Consider the following 15,865-nt stretch of genomic DNA (forward strand, 5'->3'; position numbering starts at 1 on the left):
ATGAGTTGCATGAGGGCCAAATGGGGAGAAAGCACATTTGCAGAAAGTACCTGGGGCTCCTACTAGAAAACAAATTGAACATGAGTCAGCAGTGTGCCCTCAGAGCAGAGAAAGTCAACTGCATCCTGAGCTGTATTAGTAGGTGTGCAGTCAGCAGGCTCACAGAAATGATTTTTCTTCTCTTGTGACACCATATTTCCAGTGTTACATCTAGTCCTGTGCTCCCCAATACGCAAAAGCCATTGGCATACTGCAGCAGTTCCAGCAGAGGAACCCCAAAATAGGTAGCGGTCCAAAGCATGAGACATATGAGGAGAGGCTGAGTGAACTGGGTTTGCTTTGCTTGAAAGAGAGCAACCTAAGGGGAGATCTTAACACTGGTTTCAACTACATATTGAGAAGGAGCAGGAAAAGTGGAGCCAGCTCTTCTCAGAGGTGCACAGTGGTAGTTCAAAAGGCAAAAGACACAAGCTGTAACACGGAAAGTTCCAGTCACACATAAGGAAGAAGAGGTTGCCAAGAGAGATGGTGGAATATCCATCCCTAGAGATATTCAACACTCACCTGGACATGGCCTTGAACAACCTGATCTAAGTGGACCTGCTTTGAGTAGGGAACTGGATGGTGTAGTCCCCAGATGCCCATTTGAACCTATATTATTGTATAGTTCTACAAGTCTGTATTTAGGTTCCATGTTCAATACTAGATGCATGCAAAAAAGTGAAAACCACTTGCTATGGCCTGCTCTGTATCACAAACCTATTCAATGAAATGGATGCACTTTCTAATAAAAAATAGCTTCTGTTACTTTACCAGATTTCTGGGATTTTTAAATGTTTGTTACAGTGAAGTTAGGTTATCTTTATGTTTCAGAATAATGCTTACTAACTGAAATTCAGATTCTTTATCTTAATTTTCTGAAGTACTCTGTAAATTGTAAAATGTAGATTACTGAAAAAAACTATTGCTTATCTATTTATTATTTAATATCTTATTCAGATTGTATCTTCAGACAGAATTATATCAATAACAAGATTAAAACCTCTTAAGCCATCACAGACATCAAAGTAACAGGTATCTGCCATTCTTAATGCAGATAAAACTTTAAGTGGGATGAGACACTTCATCACTGTGTTCCTTAGATTTTCGCTAGTGACAGAACAAAAAGTGCAAGTTTGGAATTCAGATGCTGTTCCAAGCATGCCATTCACCTCTGAATTGACACATTTATTTTATTTGAAGTTCTCTAAATAAGAAATGTAGCCTGTGGCAGGCACTTGAAATGGAAATTTTTTAGACTAAATAAAAAGAAGTTAACAAATTTATAAGCATCAGGAAATGGAGTACTGAAATAGCAAGTTTTAGACAAAAAATAATTTAACAATGCTACCACGTACACTTGTAATAACATGCCTTCTTCAGTTTTCCTGAAGATATTCCAGGTCACCTCACTGCTCAGAGGATAAAGAATGTTTTAGGGTTTCAAGCTTACTCCAGCTAAATCACTGAAGCCATTTGATTAAATGGCAAGAGCCACTCAGCTAGAACAAAAGATGTCTATTAAACACTCCTTGGAAAGAAGCTGAGAAGAGTAACATATTTATAGGAATCAGGGAAATATTTGGAGATTAAATCACACAAAAGACAAGGACAAAACAGAAAAGGACTGGAAGGAAAGGTAAAAGTGTAAAGAAGTATCAGCAACGTTTAGTAAATGCGTTTCTTGGGTGAACCTGATGAAGGGTTCCTCTGTTTCAAAGTGCAGTATATTATACAGTACTTTTTACAATACTCTGAACAAGTTATTCCAGAGACTCAGGAAACTAATATTCAGCTTATCAGAAAGTTTTATTAACCAGCTAGTAAATTCCATAATACTTCAGATGTAAGTTTGTAGCATATTACCATATCCATAGTCGTGAATAATAAACAAAAATATTAAAATCCAAATGTTAATATCTTAGTGACTACAATATGTAGAGCCTGATCCAAATTTTAGTGGAAGTAATTTTGTTGACTGTTGCAGGCACAGATCAGATCATTCTTGCACTACAGCAATGATCAGAAGAGTTCATGATTCATTTGGCCAAATATTATTTTTCCTGATGTTCCTAAATAGCTGACCAGTTAGTGTGATCAACAATACCTGAGAAAGGAAAAAAAAAAGAAAAAAATTAGTTAAAAACAATAAAGAAAGGATTGATACTCACTCATGACTGAACTGATCTCACTGTTAACCTGGCTCCTTGTGGATGGCAATGCAGAAGGATATAGAAAGCAGAATAATCAGTACATGTGCCTGAAGACACAAGCTGAATTCTCTGCTCTGGCATAGGTTTCCTGTATGACATCCAGCAAGTCACTTGGGCCCACATCCACAGAAGTATCTTGAAGTCTATTTCAGGTGGCACATAATTCAGTTAAGTGTTTCAGTGCCCTATGAATCTTGGTCTTAACCTCTTGAATGGGGATAACAGGTCTTTCCCGCCCGACAAGAAGGTGTCGATAGCACATCAAAACACATGAGACACTCATGTACTGTGCTAGTGTGGATTAGGTGAGTATGAATAACAAACATTTTCACTACTGAACTGGTCCACTCCATAGCCAGAACATTTTTACTACACACCTCCATGGGAAGGTATTACATATGGCAGAGGTAATACAGGTCATACTTTCAATTCTCTGAGTAAACATGAACTAATCTCATTTTCAGTCTCGTGATTTTATCAATGCCTTATCAAAATGTCTTATCAAAAATTATCAAATTTATGAAAATTATAAAATTTATTTTTTATTTAATTTATTTTTAAGAATTATAAATTGTCTTATCAAAAATCTGTCTACTTGATAATACTCAAACTTCAGGGTGTCCATGGAGTGAACAATCCGTTCTTTTTGCCATTATTCATATCATTTTGTTTTGATATTGAAAGCTTTATTCCTTTTTACCCAATAAAATTTTCTCACACATATGGGGGGAGGGGTTTCATGATTTTGTATTGTTTGATTTAGCATATTCATGAACTAGGTTGTGTATAAATAGAGGACAAAAGAGGTCTTTTGCTCTACAGATTCTACTTCCTCTTTAACTGCTTCCTATCCTTGTAATGCCATTTGCTTTCACAAATGAGGTCTAACATTTTATTCGACAAACTTTGGACACCAACATCTGTAGTGGTGCTTGAATATTTAGGAGTTTGTTGGTTAAAAAGTGTTTGATCTTACTTCTAATTAAAATTGATGGAAAGTTCTACAAAATTTTGGAGAGTGTGTCAAAGACAAAAGGCAATGAATTGATTTTTAATGCCAGCAGAATACCAGTATTTTGTGGTTTTGTTGCTTAAAAGTACTCTTACCTGTGTAATTAGCAGGCTGATAGAAATTGCAGTTAAGATCAAAACATGGTTTTCAAACCATTTACTTAGGTGTTCTTCACATCCCTAAGCAAGTGCAGATGAACAGATTTCAAGAAAAATAATTTCAACTTTTGAATTCATATTGCATTTTCCTAAGAACACACTTTTAAAATATATAGAACTTCCTGTATGTTATGATGGGTTCTGATATTTACTTGCCAGAAACCAGATACAATGGTAATGTGTACTGCTGAGAGTTAGCTATAACATTTTTTAAATTATCTGAACTAAACAGATTGTTCTTAAGTAAATCTGACATTTTTGTATGGAAATGTTCCAGAGCTTGTGACTTAATCAAAAGGGAATTTACTTTTCTGTGAGTATAACTGAGGGATTACCTTAGAAGTAAATCCTTGAAAGAATATTTTCAAGATTTCACTGATTCTCAGGCCTTATGCATCCTGAAATTGATGTGCATATTTTCCAGATTACAGTCTATGCTTATTATATTGCTTTTTAAAATAAATTAGAAACTAATACATAGGTCAAAATAGCTACAAATATAATAAAACATATAAATGAAGGCTTTCTATACTTTAAAGTGATCACAGAATCACAGAATGTTAGGGATTGGAAGGGACCTCAAAAGATCATCTAGTCCAATCCCCCTGCCGGAGCAGGAACACCTAGATGAGGCTACACAGGAACGTGTCCAGGTGGGTTTTGAATGTCTCCAGAGTAGGAGATTCCACAACCACCCTGGGCAGCCTGTTCCAGTGTTCTGATACCCTTACTGAGAAGAAGTTTCTTCTCAAATTTAGGTGGAACCTCTTGTGTTCCAGTTTGAACCCATTACTCCTTGTCCTACCTTTGGTTGTCACCAAGAAGAGCCTAGCTCCATCCTCGTGACACTCACCCTTTATATATTTGTAAACATTAATAAGGTCACTCCTCAGTCTCCTCTTCTCCAAGCTAAAGAGACCCAGCTCCCTCAGCCTTTCCTCATAAGGGAGATACTCCACTCCCTTAATCATCTTTCTTGCCCTGCGCTGGACTCTCTCCAGCAGTTTACTGTCCTTCTTGAACTGAGAGGCCCAGAACTGGACACAATATTTCAGATGCGGTTTCACCAGGGCAGAGTGGAGGGGGAGGAGAACCTCTCTTGACCTACTAACCACCCCCCTTCTAATATACCCGACGATGCCATTGGCCTTCCTGGTCACAAGGGCACAGTGCTGGCTTATGGTCATCCCGCTGTCCACCAGGAACCCCAGGTCCCTTTCCCTTATGCTGCTCTCTAACAGGTCATTCCCCAATTTATACTGGAACCTGGGCTTGTTCCTACCCAGATGCAAGACTCTACACTTTCCCTTGTTATATTTCATTAAACTTTTCCCTGCCCAACTCTCAGCCTCTCCAGGTCTCGCTGGATAGCAGCACAGCCTTCTGACGTGTCAGCCACTCCTCCCAGCTTGGTGTCATCTGCAAACTTGCTAACAGTGCACTCTATTCCCTCATCCAAATAATTGATGAATACATTGAATAATACCAGCCCCAATACTGACCCCTGAGGCACTCCACTAGATACAGGCCTCCAACTAGACTCTACCCCATTGACCACGACTATGTGGCTTCTTTCCTTCAACCAGTTCAGACTCCACCTCATTAACCGATCATCCAGACCGCACTCTCTCAGTTTAGCTGCAAGGATGCTGTGGGAGACTGTGTCAAATGCTTTACTGAAGTCAAGGCAGACCACATCCACCGCTCTGCCATCATCTATCCACCTTGTTATGTCTTCATAAAAGGCTACGAGGTTGGTCAAGCATGCCTTCCCCTTGGTGAAGCCATGTTGACTGCCCCTGATGACCCTCTTATCCTTGATATGCCTTGAGATGGCACCAAGGATAAGTTGTTCCATCACCCTTCCAGGGATGGAGGTGAAGCTGACTGGTCTATAGTTACCCGGGTTCTCCTTCTTGCCCTTTTTGAAGACTGGAGTGACATTTGTTTTCCTCCAGTCCTCAGGCACCTCTGCCGTTTCCCAAAACCTGGCAAAGATGATGAAGAGTGGTCTAGCAATGATCTCAGCCAGCTCCCTCAGCACCCGTGGATGCATCCCATCCAGACTCATGGATTTATGGATGTCCAGATTGCTTAATTGCTCCCTAACCCAGTCCTCATCAATCAAGGCAAACTCCTTCATTGTCCTGACTTCCTCTGGGGCCTCAGGGGTACGGGGCTCCTCGGGACAGATTCCAGCAGAGTAAACAGAGACAAAGAAGGCATTCAGTAACTCTGCCTTCTCTGTATCTTCTGTCACCAGGGAACCCACCTTTTTCATCAGTGGGCCTACATTGCCTCTGGTGTTAGTTTTATCTGCCACGTATTTGAAAAAGCTCTTCCTGTTGTCCTTGACCCCTCTCGCCAGGTTTAATTCTAAGGAGGCCTTAGCTTTCCTAGTTGCCTCCCTACACCCTCTGACAACAGCCTCATATTCTCTCCAAGTGGCCAGACCCTCCTTCCATGATCTATAAACTGTCCTCTTCCACTTGAGCATACCCAGCAGTTCCCTGTTTAACCACACAGGTCTCCTGGCTTCCTTCCTTGACTTCCTACGTGTCAGGATGCTCTGATCTTGAGCCTGGTAGAAGCAGTCCCTGAACATTAACCAACTGTCTTGGGCCCCTTTACTTTCAAGCAGCCCTGCCCATGGGATTTCCCCTAGCAATTGTTTCAAAAGCCCAAACTTTGCCCTGCTAAAGTCCAGGGTTGCAATTCTGCTTGCTATTCTGTTCCTGCCACACAAGATCCTGAACTCCACCATTTCTCGGTTGCTGCAACCAAGGCAGCCTTCAACCTTTACTGCTTCAACCAGACCCTCCTTGTTAGTGAGAATGAGGTCCAGCAGTGCACCTCTCCTAGTCAGCTCCTCCACCATTTGCATCAGAAGGTTATTGTCAGTGCACTGGAGGAACCTCCTAGACTGCGGCTGCCTGGCCGAGTAGTCCTTCCAGCAAACATCAGGGAAGTTAAAATCCTCCACAACAACCAGGGCCTGTGATTGTGAGACTGTTCTCAGCTGTCTGTGGAAGGCTTCATCAACTTCTTCACCCTGATCTGGTGGCCTGTAATAGACACCCACCACAGTATCACCCCTGCCAGCCTGCCCCTTAATTCTCACCCATAGACTCTCAACTCATCCCTCATCTGCGCCTGGACAACACTTAATACATTGTAGTTGCTCTCTCACGTAAAGAGCAATTCCATCACCATGCCTGGCTGGCCTGTCTTTCCTGAAAAGGACATAGTCATCCGTGACCACATTCCAGTCATGTGAGCTGTTCCACCATGTCTCTGAAATTGCCACCAGGTCATAATCTCCTGCTCGAACACAGGTTTCTAACTCCTCCTGCTTATTCCCTGTGCTGTGCGTATTGGTGTACAGGCATTTCAGAGAGCGAGATGAGCACACCGATTTCACCCTAGGGGTACGGGAGGCCTCCCAGTCTTCATCAATTCTAGACTGCTGTCCCACTGATGCAAGCCCAGCTACAATCCCAACCCCCTTCGAGTCTAGTTTAAAGCTCTCCAAATGAGCCCTGCTAACTCCTGTCCCAGCATCCTTTTGCCCCTGCAAGATACACCTTTCCTGCGTATCACTGTTTGGACTGGTGTCTTGTAAAACCAGCCGTTATTGAAGAATGCAAAGCCCTGCCTGTAGCACCAGTCCTGTAGCCAATTGTTCATGGACTGAATTTTTCTATTCATTCTCATGTCATCACCCAAAACTGGAAGGAGGGAAGAGAAAATCACTTGAGCCCCAGACTCTTTTACCATCTGTCCCAAGGCCTTGAAAAAGTCATGTTTTAGTAATGGCAAGGGTTTGCTGAAATGGAACAATTCCAAAATGATGAGTGAAAGAAGACAATACAAGATGTCATTTGACAGCATCCTTTCTATTATTTACTGTCCTGCATTGCCAAGATACGACCTTTGTCCGTTGAATTTTTATTCTCATTGGATAATCCTATTAGCACTGGAGTGTTTACAGAAGAAAATAATATGTTTCAGTTTGCTCCAGTTTCTTATTATCAGGTGATGATATCTGATGGTTCTATGTAAACTGGCCCTTTGACATGAAGGCCTGTAAATGCTAACATGAACTGGTCTCAAGAAATACATCTCGTATTTCAATGCCTTGCTCATTTCTCCTATCCTGTGAGGTATTGGAGATGCTCTGGAAACAGATAATACAAACAGATGGAGACTTTGCTGACATTCTCTAAGTAATCAATAGTAATTACAAGTGGAAAATGTATTGTATACTTTCTATATAGTGTCACTTTGCCTTGTCATTGATTTGCATGGCATAGATTTCTGAATGCCAAGATGCTTACTACTTAAACCACTAATAATGTCCCTGGGATATTGACCTGTGACAGGCACAACTCCAGGTTTCTTGGAGTACCCTTATTTTAGAACTGCCTACATGACTGACAACTAATGAGTAAAAACCTAGACTTCAGAGTGACCCAAGACAAAACAATGAATATCATTAATGTTTTGGAATTTGTGAGCAAAGTCTTGGTGAAAAACATGTTTTGTATATTTCTTCCAAAGTCCACTTAGTAGCAAAAGTTACATTCTTCAAGAGAGGTTTTTTTATTTCTTACCACACTGTATGTTGAATCCCTTGAGACATTACAAAACCATTTCTTCAGACCGGATTTTGTGCATGAACATGGGATCTGAGTACTATTTTCCTTGTTTTTATTCCTTTCCCACTGTGTGATGTTGTATCTCCCACAGCATTCCATCTAGAATAGAAATCCTGTCACTTGGTAACTCTAACACCTATAAAGACTGTCACACAGAGGAACTTTCAGCCCAATGAGTGCAAGCTATCAGTTAGCTGATTAAATGAGCTAGAGTCTCCTTCTGTATTCAGTAGTGAGGGGTTTCTGCAGAGGATGATTCACCCTTGTATATGTATCATTTCCCATGGTATGCACTGGATAGTACATATTTAAGAACAATATGGTCTTAAAAATACACTTTTGAAAGGAACTTTCTTTCGTACTCTAAATTATTATAGAATACATGTAAAGAGAAAAAAAAAGAAAAAATTAAAACCCAGATTAAAGCAAAACATTTTGATTACCACCCTTAACCTTCCAAAGTAATTTCAGGGTAGAAATTGTGTTTAAGCTGTAAGCTATATTAAAGACATGCTCACTGTGAAGCATAACAAAAAGAAGCAATCAAGCAAGACATTATTGGAAACACCATAATGAATGTTGTTTCATAATGAATGCAGTAAATGGGGACAGATTTTATATAAAACATGTTGTAATACATAAAAATAAAAACAGAGATACTGTTTTACTCTGATCTAGGAACATAAATAAGGACCAGATTTTAAAAACTTTTAGTTATTCCTTTGTTACTTCTAACATCACATTTGCAAAAATTCTCTGCTCTTAGCAAGAAGAGATCTTTAGAAAGTCTCCCTATTCCAGCTTGTGTTTTAGCAGGAATTGATCTCTTGTGAACACATAGCTCAAACTTCAAGCACAAAGCAAATACTGTGCCCTGTTCAAATGGAATGTCAGCTAACACTACCTGATAATCTATTTCAACACCAGTAACACGAAAACAAATCAAACCACCAGGCAGCTTGGAGAACAGAATTCTTGTTATGTGGGAAATTCAAGCAGTAATTTCAGAAATGTGTGGGGGTTTTTGTTTTGTTTTGGGTTTCTTTGTTTGTTTTTGTGGGACAAAAAGTCTGCCATATTTTGGCTTAGACATGCTAAACAAAAGCATCTCCTCATCTCCTTTTGGTGTTTTGAAGAGTCAATCCAAAATATATTGCTTAGCTTAGATAGAAGTATATTAGCTAAATTAGATAACTTAGCCAAAACTGTCCTTTCTCTGTAAAAATATTCAATTTCAACAACACCGTAAGTTAAAAAAAATTACCAGCTTTAAATTTTACCAGGAATATATAAAAGTCTAGTTGTTCTCTAATACTATTCATTTTCTTAGGTTTTTTATTTTTCTCATGGCAGATACTGATCATACTGTAAAGATTAGGAAGCATGTAACACAAGACTTGAGGATGGCAGTATTTAATTCAAGAAATGTGATTACAGTTCACCTTGGTGGATTCAATACCATTTTATCTTGTTTAGGTACCAACAGCAAAATATTGACAGGACTTTGAGATCTTCCACAATTTAAACATGCCCACCAGGGTAGGTGGTGGGTAGGTAACTTTGCTAAAATCTGTGCTCCCATAACATTTCCATGAAACTGAGCTTAAGTACATGAGCACATAGTCCAGCCACACCATTGACATAATGAGGTCACCATTAATCACTAGAGAAATCATGAATGCAATGAGAGAAGACTGGATTTTCAAAGAGCTGATTTTAAATATACATTACAAATGCATTAGTAATCTTGAGTCTAGACATATATGGAATCATAAATTATCTTCAACATTTGTCAAGAACTATATAGCTCACTTCTTCAAGAAGTCATATTGAGGGACTCACAGATGGTCTACAAAAGCATATTAAACCATGTTAAACTGTTGAGCTGTACTGCTTGTAATTAAAAGGTCAGGGTGTAGAATTAATTTGAAGGGTGGATAGCAAGACACTGGTCAAACACATTGCTAACAACTTCCAAAATAATTGATTCTATGCAAATGTTTTAAAGGACTTTTCTGAAAAATGAAACAAATTACATGCTGCCAGGCCACAAAAATTTTTATGATTAATATCTGTGTGTGCTGAAAGTATTGATCTGAAAACTAATTTGAGGCTTTAAGCATTGTTTCTGAGAGAATATCAGTGCATTACCTATTCAAATGCTCTCACAGTAGAAGCTCTGCTTTTACCTCATACTATCTCTGTCCATGGTTCGGATCAGTTTTGAGATCTAAGCAGACCAAGTGTTTTATGATATTTAGCACTGTCAAAGATGTTAGGAAATCCATTGTTTTTTTCAGCTGTAGCAAATGTCAGTGACCAGAACTGCCCGCTCCTGTATAGACAAGTCCTTCAATAGCCTAATCTAATCCATAATGATCCATATAACAGCAAGGAAACTGCCCAGTTACCTCAGATATTAGCAGTGGACCTTGAAAAATTAATCCTTTAGTAAAGGAACTGGGTTTTTTTAAAGTAAGTTCTGATTGATATATACATTTTTTAATTGATGTAATATTTCTGATGGTGATATTTTGTGTTTTTTTTTTTTTTCCTTACCTTGTGCTGCACAGCATTCAGAATGTTCCACACAGGTTCCTGCTCAGCCAGACTCTCATTCCCATATTCAGAAATTACTTCATCAATTCTGTTGTTCCATTGATTGTGGACCTGTTCATAAATATTTATAGCATTTGGTAGATGCATATTGATAAGTGTGGATGGATAGTGCAATCCTTGATCTTTTATTGATATTCACATTTCTTCAGGGGTTACTTGAAAGCAGCAGCATTCTAATCAATTTGCCAAATATGATATAAGACATGTCATAGCCATTGCACTAATGGGAAAGCTGAAATTAAAAGGGGAATATAAATGAAGTGACCCAAAATCATATACATAGGATAGGCAGACACAAGGTGATTAGCCCAATGGAGCTAAAAGAACCAGGTAACATGATTTAGACACACATGATCCGTCCTGAAATACTAAATCCTACCTCTCATACTTATTTTTTAAAAGTACAGCACTTATAATAATAAGCACAAACCCAGAATTAATTCTACACCTAATGTGATACAAACTTGTCTGAGTACCATACAATCTGTCTGGGACATGTACTGCTTTGGGCTACAGGAGCTAGCAGTTCATGTTGGCCCTAGATCAGGCATTTTTGCAGAGGCTGTTAAAATATGCCTTCAACAGTAATTGAAGTGGACAAGCTGATCACAAAGAAAGTGGTTATAGAGAATGTAGCAGGGAATACATTCAGAGGGGAACTCCTAGGCCACTGAACAGTTTCATTACAAAACAAGAAAAAAAATGAGGTTTCTCTGACTCATTTCCCTTGCTACAGCCATCCTAAAAACAAAATTCAAAAGCTTGCACAGTGAATGATAATGGTGCCATCATTTATTACACTTCAGCAATGCTTAGTTAAAGTTGAGATCAAGTGCAATTACAGTTGATATCAAATAAATTTAACTGCAATCTTTCAACCAATTTTCCTAGCACAAATAGCTGACTCCAGAATGCATCAATCCTGACAGTTCAAATCTTTCAATATGTAAAACCATCATATAAAACAGGGAGGACTGTATCACTAAACATTTAATGAAGAAATCTGATGATACAGATTCATTTTGATGAAGTAAAACTCATTTATTTGTGCTCTACCCTGCCTGAAAAGCAGCAGGACTTGGAGAACTGTATGAACCTTATGAGACCAGTATTATGGGAGCTTTTCTCAAACCATAGATTTTGGAATTATGGAACAGAGAAGTGGCTGGACCACTATGGATTCAGCACAGATTACCTTTCATATAATACTGTGAGGATTGCTCAAGCTATTGGAGCTGCTCTAAGTTGAAAAAATAAACCAACTGAATAAAGCTTCAAAACAGTACAGTTACTAGTGATAACAGCAATGTTGGTATTTATTGTTGTTTCGTGGTGTTAAAAGCTAAGATACATATTCTTTATATTAGATCTGTACTGAGACCTAAAATATGGGTTCAAACAACAAAATTTGTAATTCCTTAGTCCATTTTGCATCCATGATACCAATGACTCCTGCTATTACTTGCACAGAGAACTACTGTTATCACCTGCTAGCAGACCCAGGTTGGCATCTAATACTTTTCCTCCCTCTACTGGTGTCCAGGAAAGAGGGCCCTTCAGTGTCATCCCTCAAAAGGGAATAAAGCTGTCCCTTACACTGTTGATTCCGCATTCCCGAACGGGAATGGTATGCTTTGTTGCAGAGAATAAACTGGAAATATATTTCCAAGTACTCCCCTTTACAACTATTGAACCATGCTGAAATCCTTAAGTTTTCCACATCTTTTGCTATGCCCAGATGACATGTAGAATACTCAAGTTCAAAGAAATGGTGATGCAACATACAGTGAGAACTATTATTTTTTTTTTTTAAATAATGGCAAAAAATATTTTGAAAGTCTCAGCAGTCTCACATAATTTATTTACATACCTCTTCTTTTTTCACAAATATCAGCACCAATATTGCCATCTGGGCAACAAATATCAGGATTTGAAAACTCATATACTGAAAAAAAAATATACATATTGAACAAGTGAGCAATGCAATAAAAAAATCCAGAAGCTCATGTATGATCCTTCATGACTATTATTTAGAGTTATTCCAATAAAAGTAAGAAATATTTTTCTCCTGGAAACCCTCAGTGGCATCACAGTCTAAGAGGCAGGCTTCAGGCAAAGCACAACTCACTGTTTTGGGCTTAAAGACAAAGCCATAATGTTACCAGAAGTGAAGGACAAAAGCTATTGTTAACCGACTGTTCTCCACTGAACGAAACTCATTCATTATTTCCTGTTTGAATTATCATTGTACCTAAGTCTCATACATAGTTGATTTTGTTCATTTTCAGTGAGACCAAATTTTCACTCACAGTATCTAGATACTGTGGTACTAGATACTTCCATGGAAGATGGAAATGAACAAGATTCCAGGTTATAGCACCTGAGCTTCTCTTACTGCTGTGCCAAGTGATATTTGCAGTGCTTAACAAATGGTCTCTGCTTCAGCCTTCATATAGTCTAAACCAGATTGCTCAAAAATTGCTACAATAAACAAAAGAGAAAGGAAAAATGCAATCAAAGTGATTATAAGTATGTATAGTTACAGTGTAATTTTTCGGAAATAAAGTGTTCTTCCCTTAAAAATCAGGAATTGTATATAAATATGGAGTCTCTAGGTAGGTCTACAATTGTTAACAGCTTTTTAATCATATTCACCTTTTCGATACTGTAGCCACCCTGTAGCTACCTGTGCCTTCAACCTGCAGTATTTTGGGGCAGGCTTTTCTTTATTTCTTCAGCACATACTAAGAGGACAGTAGTTACTCTATATAGTTTCAATACTAAATTAATTTAAAAACATCTAAGATAATAAATACAGTGGTTAAAATCCTTAGTGCATCAAAATGCAAGTGTTTTGTCTTGAAAATATTCATGCACTGATATAGAAGGATCTTCAGTTTTGTTTAGATTTCATTTAAGCCAGAACTTAATTTAAAAATAACTTTCTATCAGCAGTTTTGTTAAGCACTGTGTTTACACTTTGTTGTAAAAAACACAACATCAAGACAGGATCACAGTTGTCATGCACACAAAATGTTCTTTCATTTACAAGGAAGCTGGAGTCTGATTTACACTTACGGTAACAAGTAGACGTTTGATTTCCAAAACACTTCCAAGGAATCCCAAGGCTGATGTAAAAGTAATAGCAGATCCAATGCCAAGTAATATATGAGAAATATATGGCACTAGCTGATTCTTGCCTGAAGAAACTGTAACACAGTGCAATTCATACTGTCATTTCTCTCTTTTTTTGAGATTTCAACTTACAAAACTTACTCCAGAAAAAAAATGAAATCTTTGCAATGCCATTACTGAAAGGACATAAACAGTAGAATGATAAAAGGGTATTATTATTACTTATGCTATCTATAGTCACAGAAATAAAAAATATATATTTTCATAAATTCAGGGGATGGTAACAATATATGAGATGTAAATAGAATATACTCAAATATATACTCAAGTTTACAGATTTTTTTCTGTTTGCCAAAGATCAGTACTGCACGTACAAATTCTGTGTGGACACAGATGTAGTTTTCACTAAATCCAGACTCAGATTCAACGCTATCCTCTCTCTTTGTGACTGACCACTTTCCCCTTTCCACTTCAACCATTTTTGCATAGATATGGAAAGCAGCAGGGGTTGTCCATACTTCCATCTCAGATGTTTCATCCCAGAAATACTGTATTGGATGGTTCCCATCCCATCAGTTGGGAACTGATGCTCCTTAGCATAGCTAATGCAGACAACTCTATAACAGCACCACTGTTGTTATGTGACTCAAAACTTACTTCCCCGTGAAACAAGTTGAGAGACACTCTGGGAAAAAAAAGGAATATCTACATGGAGAGGCTCAAGATCCAACTTGTGTTCATTCCACCCAAATATCCACCTAAAGGACCTATAACCTTGTCAAAAGCAGTCTGGTAAATTATATAAAGATACTAATTACATAAAGATAGCATATAGAGATAAGATTGATAGAGCTGACTTATATTTCCGTGATTCGTCTATAAAGAAATGGTGTAGATTATAATAATGTATAACTTGTAGATATACTGATATATGTTTTACCCTATTTTGATAATCATATTGTCTAATGATGGAAAATACACACAACAGAAAAAAATAACTTATATATTTCAATCCAATACTGCCACCTTGTGAAAAAAAAAAATCTATCAGTGTTTGTTGTAATAATTTGAAACAAAAGAAAAATCCTATTTGTACTCACATAACACACTGAAGAAATTGCTTCTGTCAAATAAAAGCCACAGGCCAAATATCAGAAGCATAAGACCCAGAGCCTGGGGGAAAAAAAAAAAAAAATTACTTTTGTAATTCAAAATATATTTTAACAATTAATTTGAAACTGCTAAACAAGAAAAAAAAATTACCAAGAAAATTCCATTGAAGACAATTACGTAGAACTTCTGTATTAGTATTTTATCTCTTATTTTCATTCTTCTGTTTTCAGTTTTGAATCACAGCTGAAATAGAATATATTCGGTTGAATTTGAAAAATATAACTAAGCCTACCAATTACAATGTGATTTATTGTCTTCAGATGTTTTATAAATTTAAACAGCCATCTGATACATTGAATAAAAAATAGCAGCAACAGCAGGAGCATCAAGATGATGTCTGGTCTCAAATGCCTGTAGTTATATCGTACAGGTGTATTTCTTTTTTTAGTGTTTTTTTTTTTTTCTTAACTGCTAAAGACATTCAGAGGCAGCATGTATGAAGATTTATACTGCAGCAATGGCAAGAATTACAAGGCCTTGAATACGCTTGTCCTTATTTTCTTCAGTACACTTACTTCACTAGTTATTAAGGATATCAACTGAAATGAAAAGGGAGAACCACAGTAAATATATAAGTCCCCCTTTGTCAACACAACCTGATTCAATTGTTGTTGAAGATAGTTGATACAGCCTAATGATTTTAGTGTGATCCAGCACACAGTTCTAGCAAAGCCATGAGAACTGTCAAACAGTGCTGCCAACTGTCTTGTACTAGACTTCAGAATACACTTTGCATTTTGGAAGTGAACCTCCCAGTCACCCCCACTTACTTTTTTCTTCCGTTGTTTTGTTTCAGAAAGTAACAGGATGTGAAAAGTTGAATTCCTTTCAAATGAAGCTAAATCAAGAAATGCACTT

At 37.8% G+C, this 15,865-nt stretch overlaps 1 protein-coding gene across 1 annotated transcript; it reads right to left on the minus strand.

Moving 5' to 3' along the window:
* Positions 1-1,914: 1,914 nt before the first annotated feature.
* On the minus strand, positions 1,915-15,221 carry TSPAN19 (tetraspanin 19). The gene is made up of 8 exons (XM_065862772.2): positions 15,098-15,221; positions 14,935-15,007; positions 13,778-13,908; positions 12,570-12,644; positions 10,640-10,750; positions 8,036-8,179; positions 3,360-3,443; positions 1,915-2,146 (listed from the first exon to the last, which is right to left on the minus strand). The coding sequence occupies exons 1-8, from the start codon at positions 15,161-15,163 to the stop codon at positions 2,072-2,074; spliced, it is 759 nt and encodes a 252-aa protein (XP_065718844.1). The 5' UTR covers positions 15,164-15,221; the 3' UTR covers positions 1,915-2,071.
* Between the last annotated feature and the right edge of the window lie 644 nt (positions 15,222-15,865).

The sequence above is a fragment of the Patagioenas fasciata genome, chromosome 1 (genome assembly GCF_037038585.1).
Source record: "Patagioenas fasciata isolate bPatFas1 chromosome 1, bPatFas1.hap1, whole genome shotgun sequence".
Lineage (NCBI taxonomy): Eukaryota > Metazoa > Chordata > Aves > Columbiformes > Columbidae > Patagioenas > Patagioenas fasciata.

Coding starts and splice junctions, on each gene's coding strand:
- TSPAN19 (XM_065862772.2), bottom strand. CDS start 15,163: ATGAAAATAAGAGATAAAATACTAATACAGAAGTTCTACGTAATTGTC. Junction 12,645..13,777: donor TCAAACGTCTACTTGTTACC/GTAAGTGTAAAT, acceptor TTTTTTTTTCAG/TATATGAGTTTTCAAATCCT. Junction 3,444..8,035: donor GGGATTCAACATACAGTGTG/GTAAGAAATAAA, acceptor GCACTTGCTTAG/GGATGTGAAGAACACCTAAG.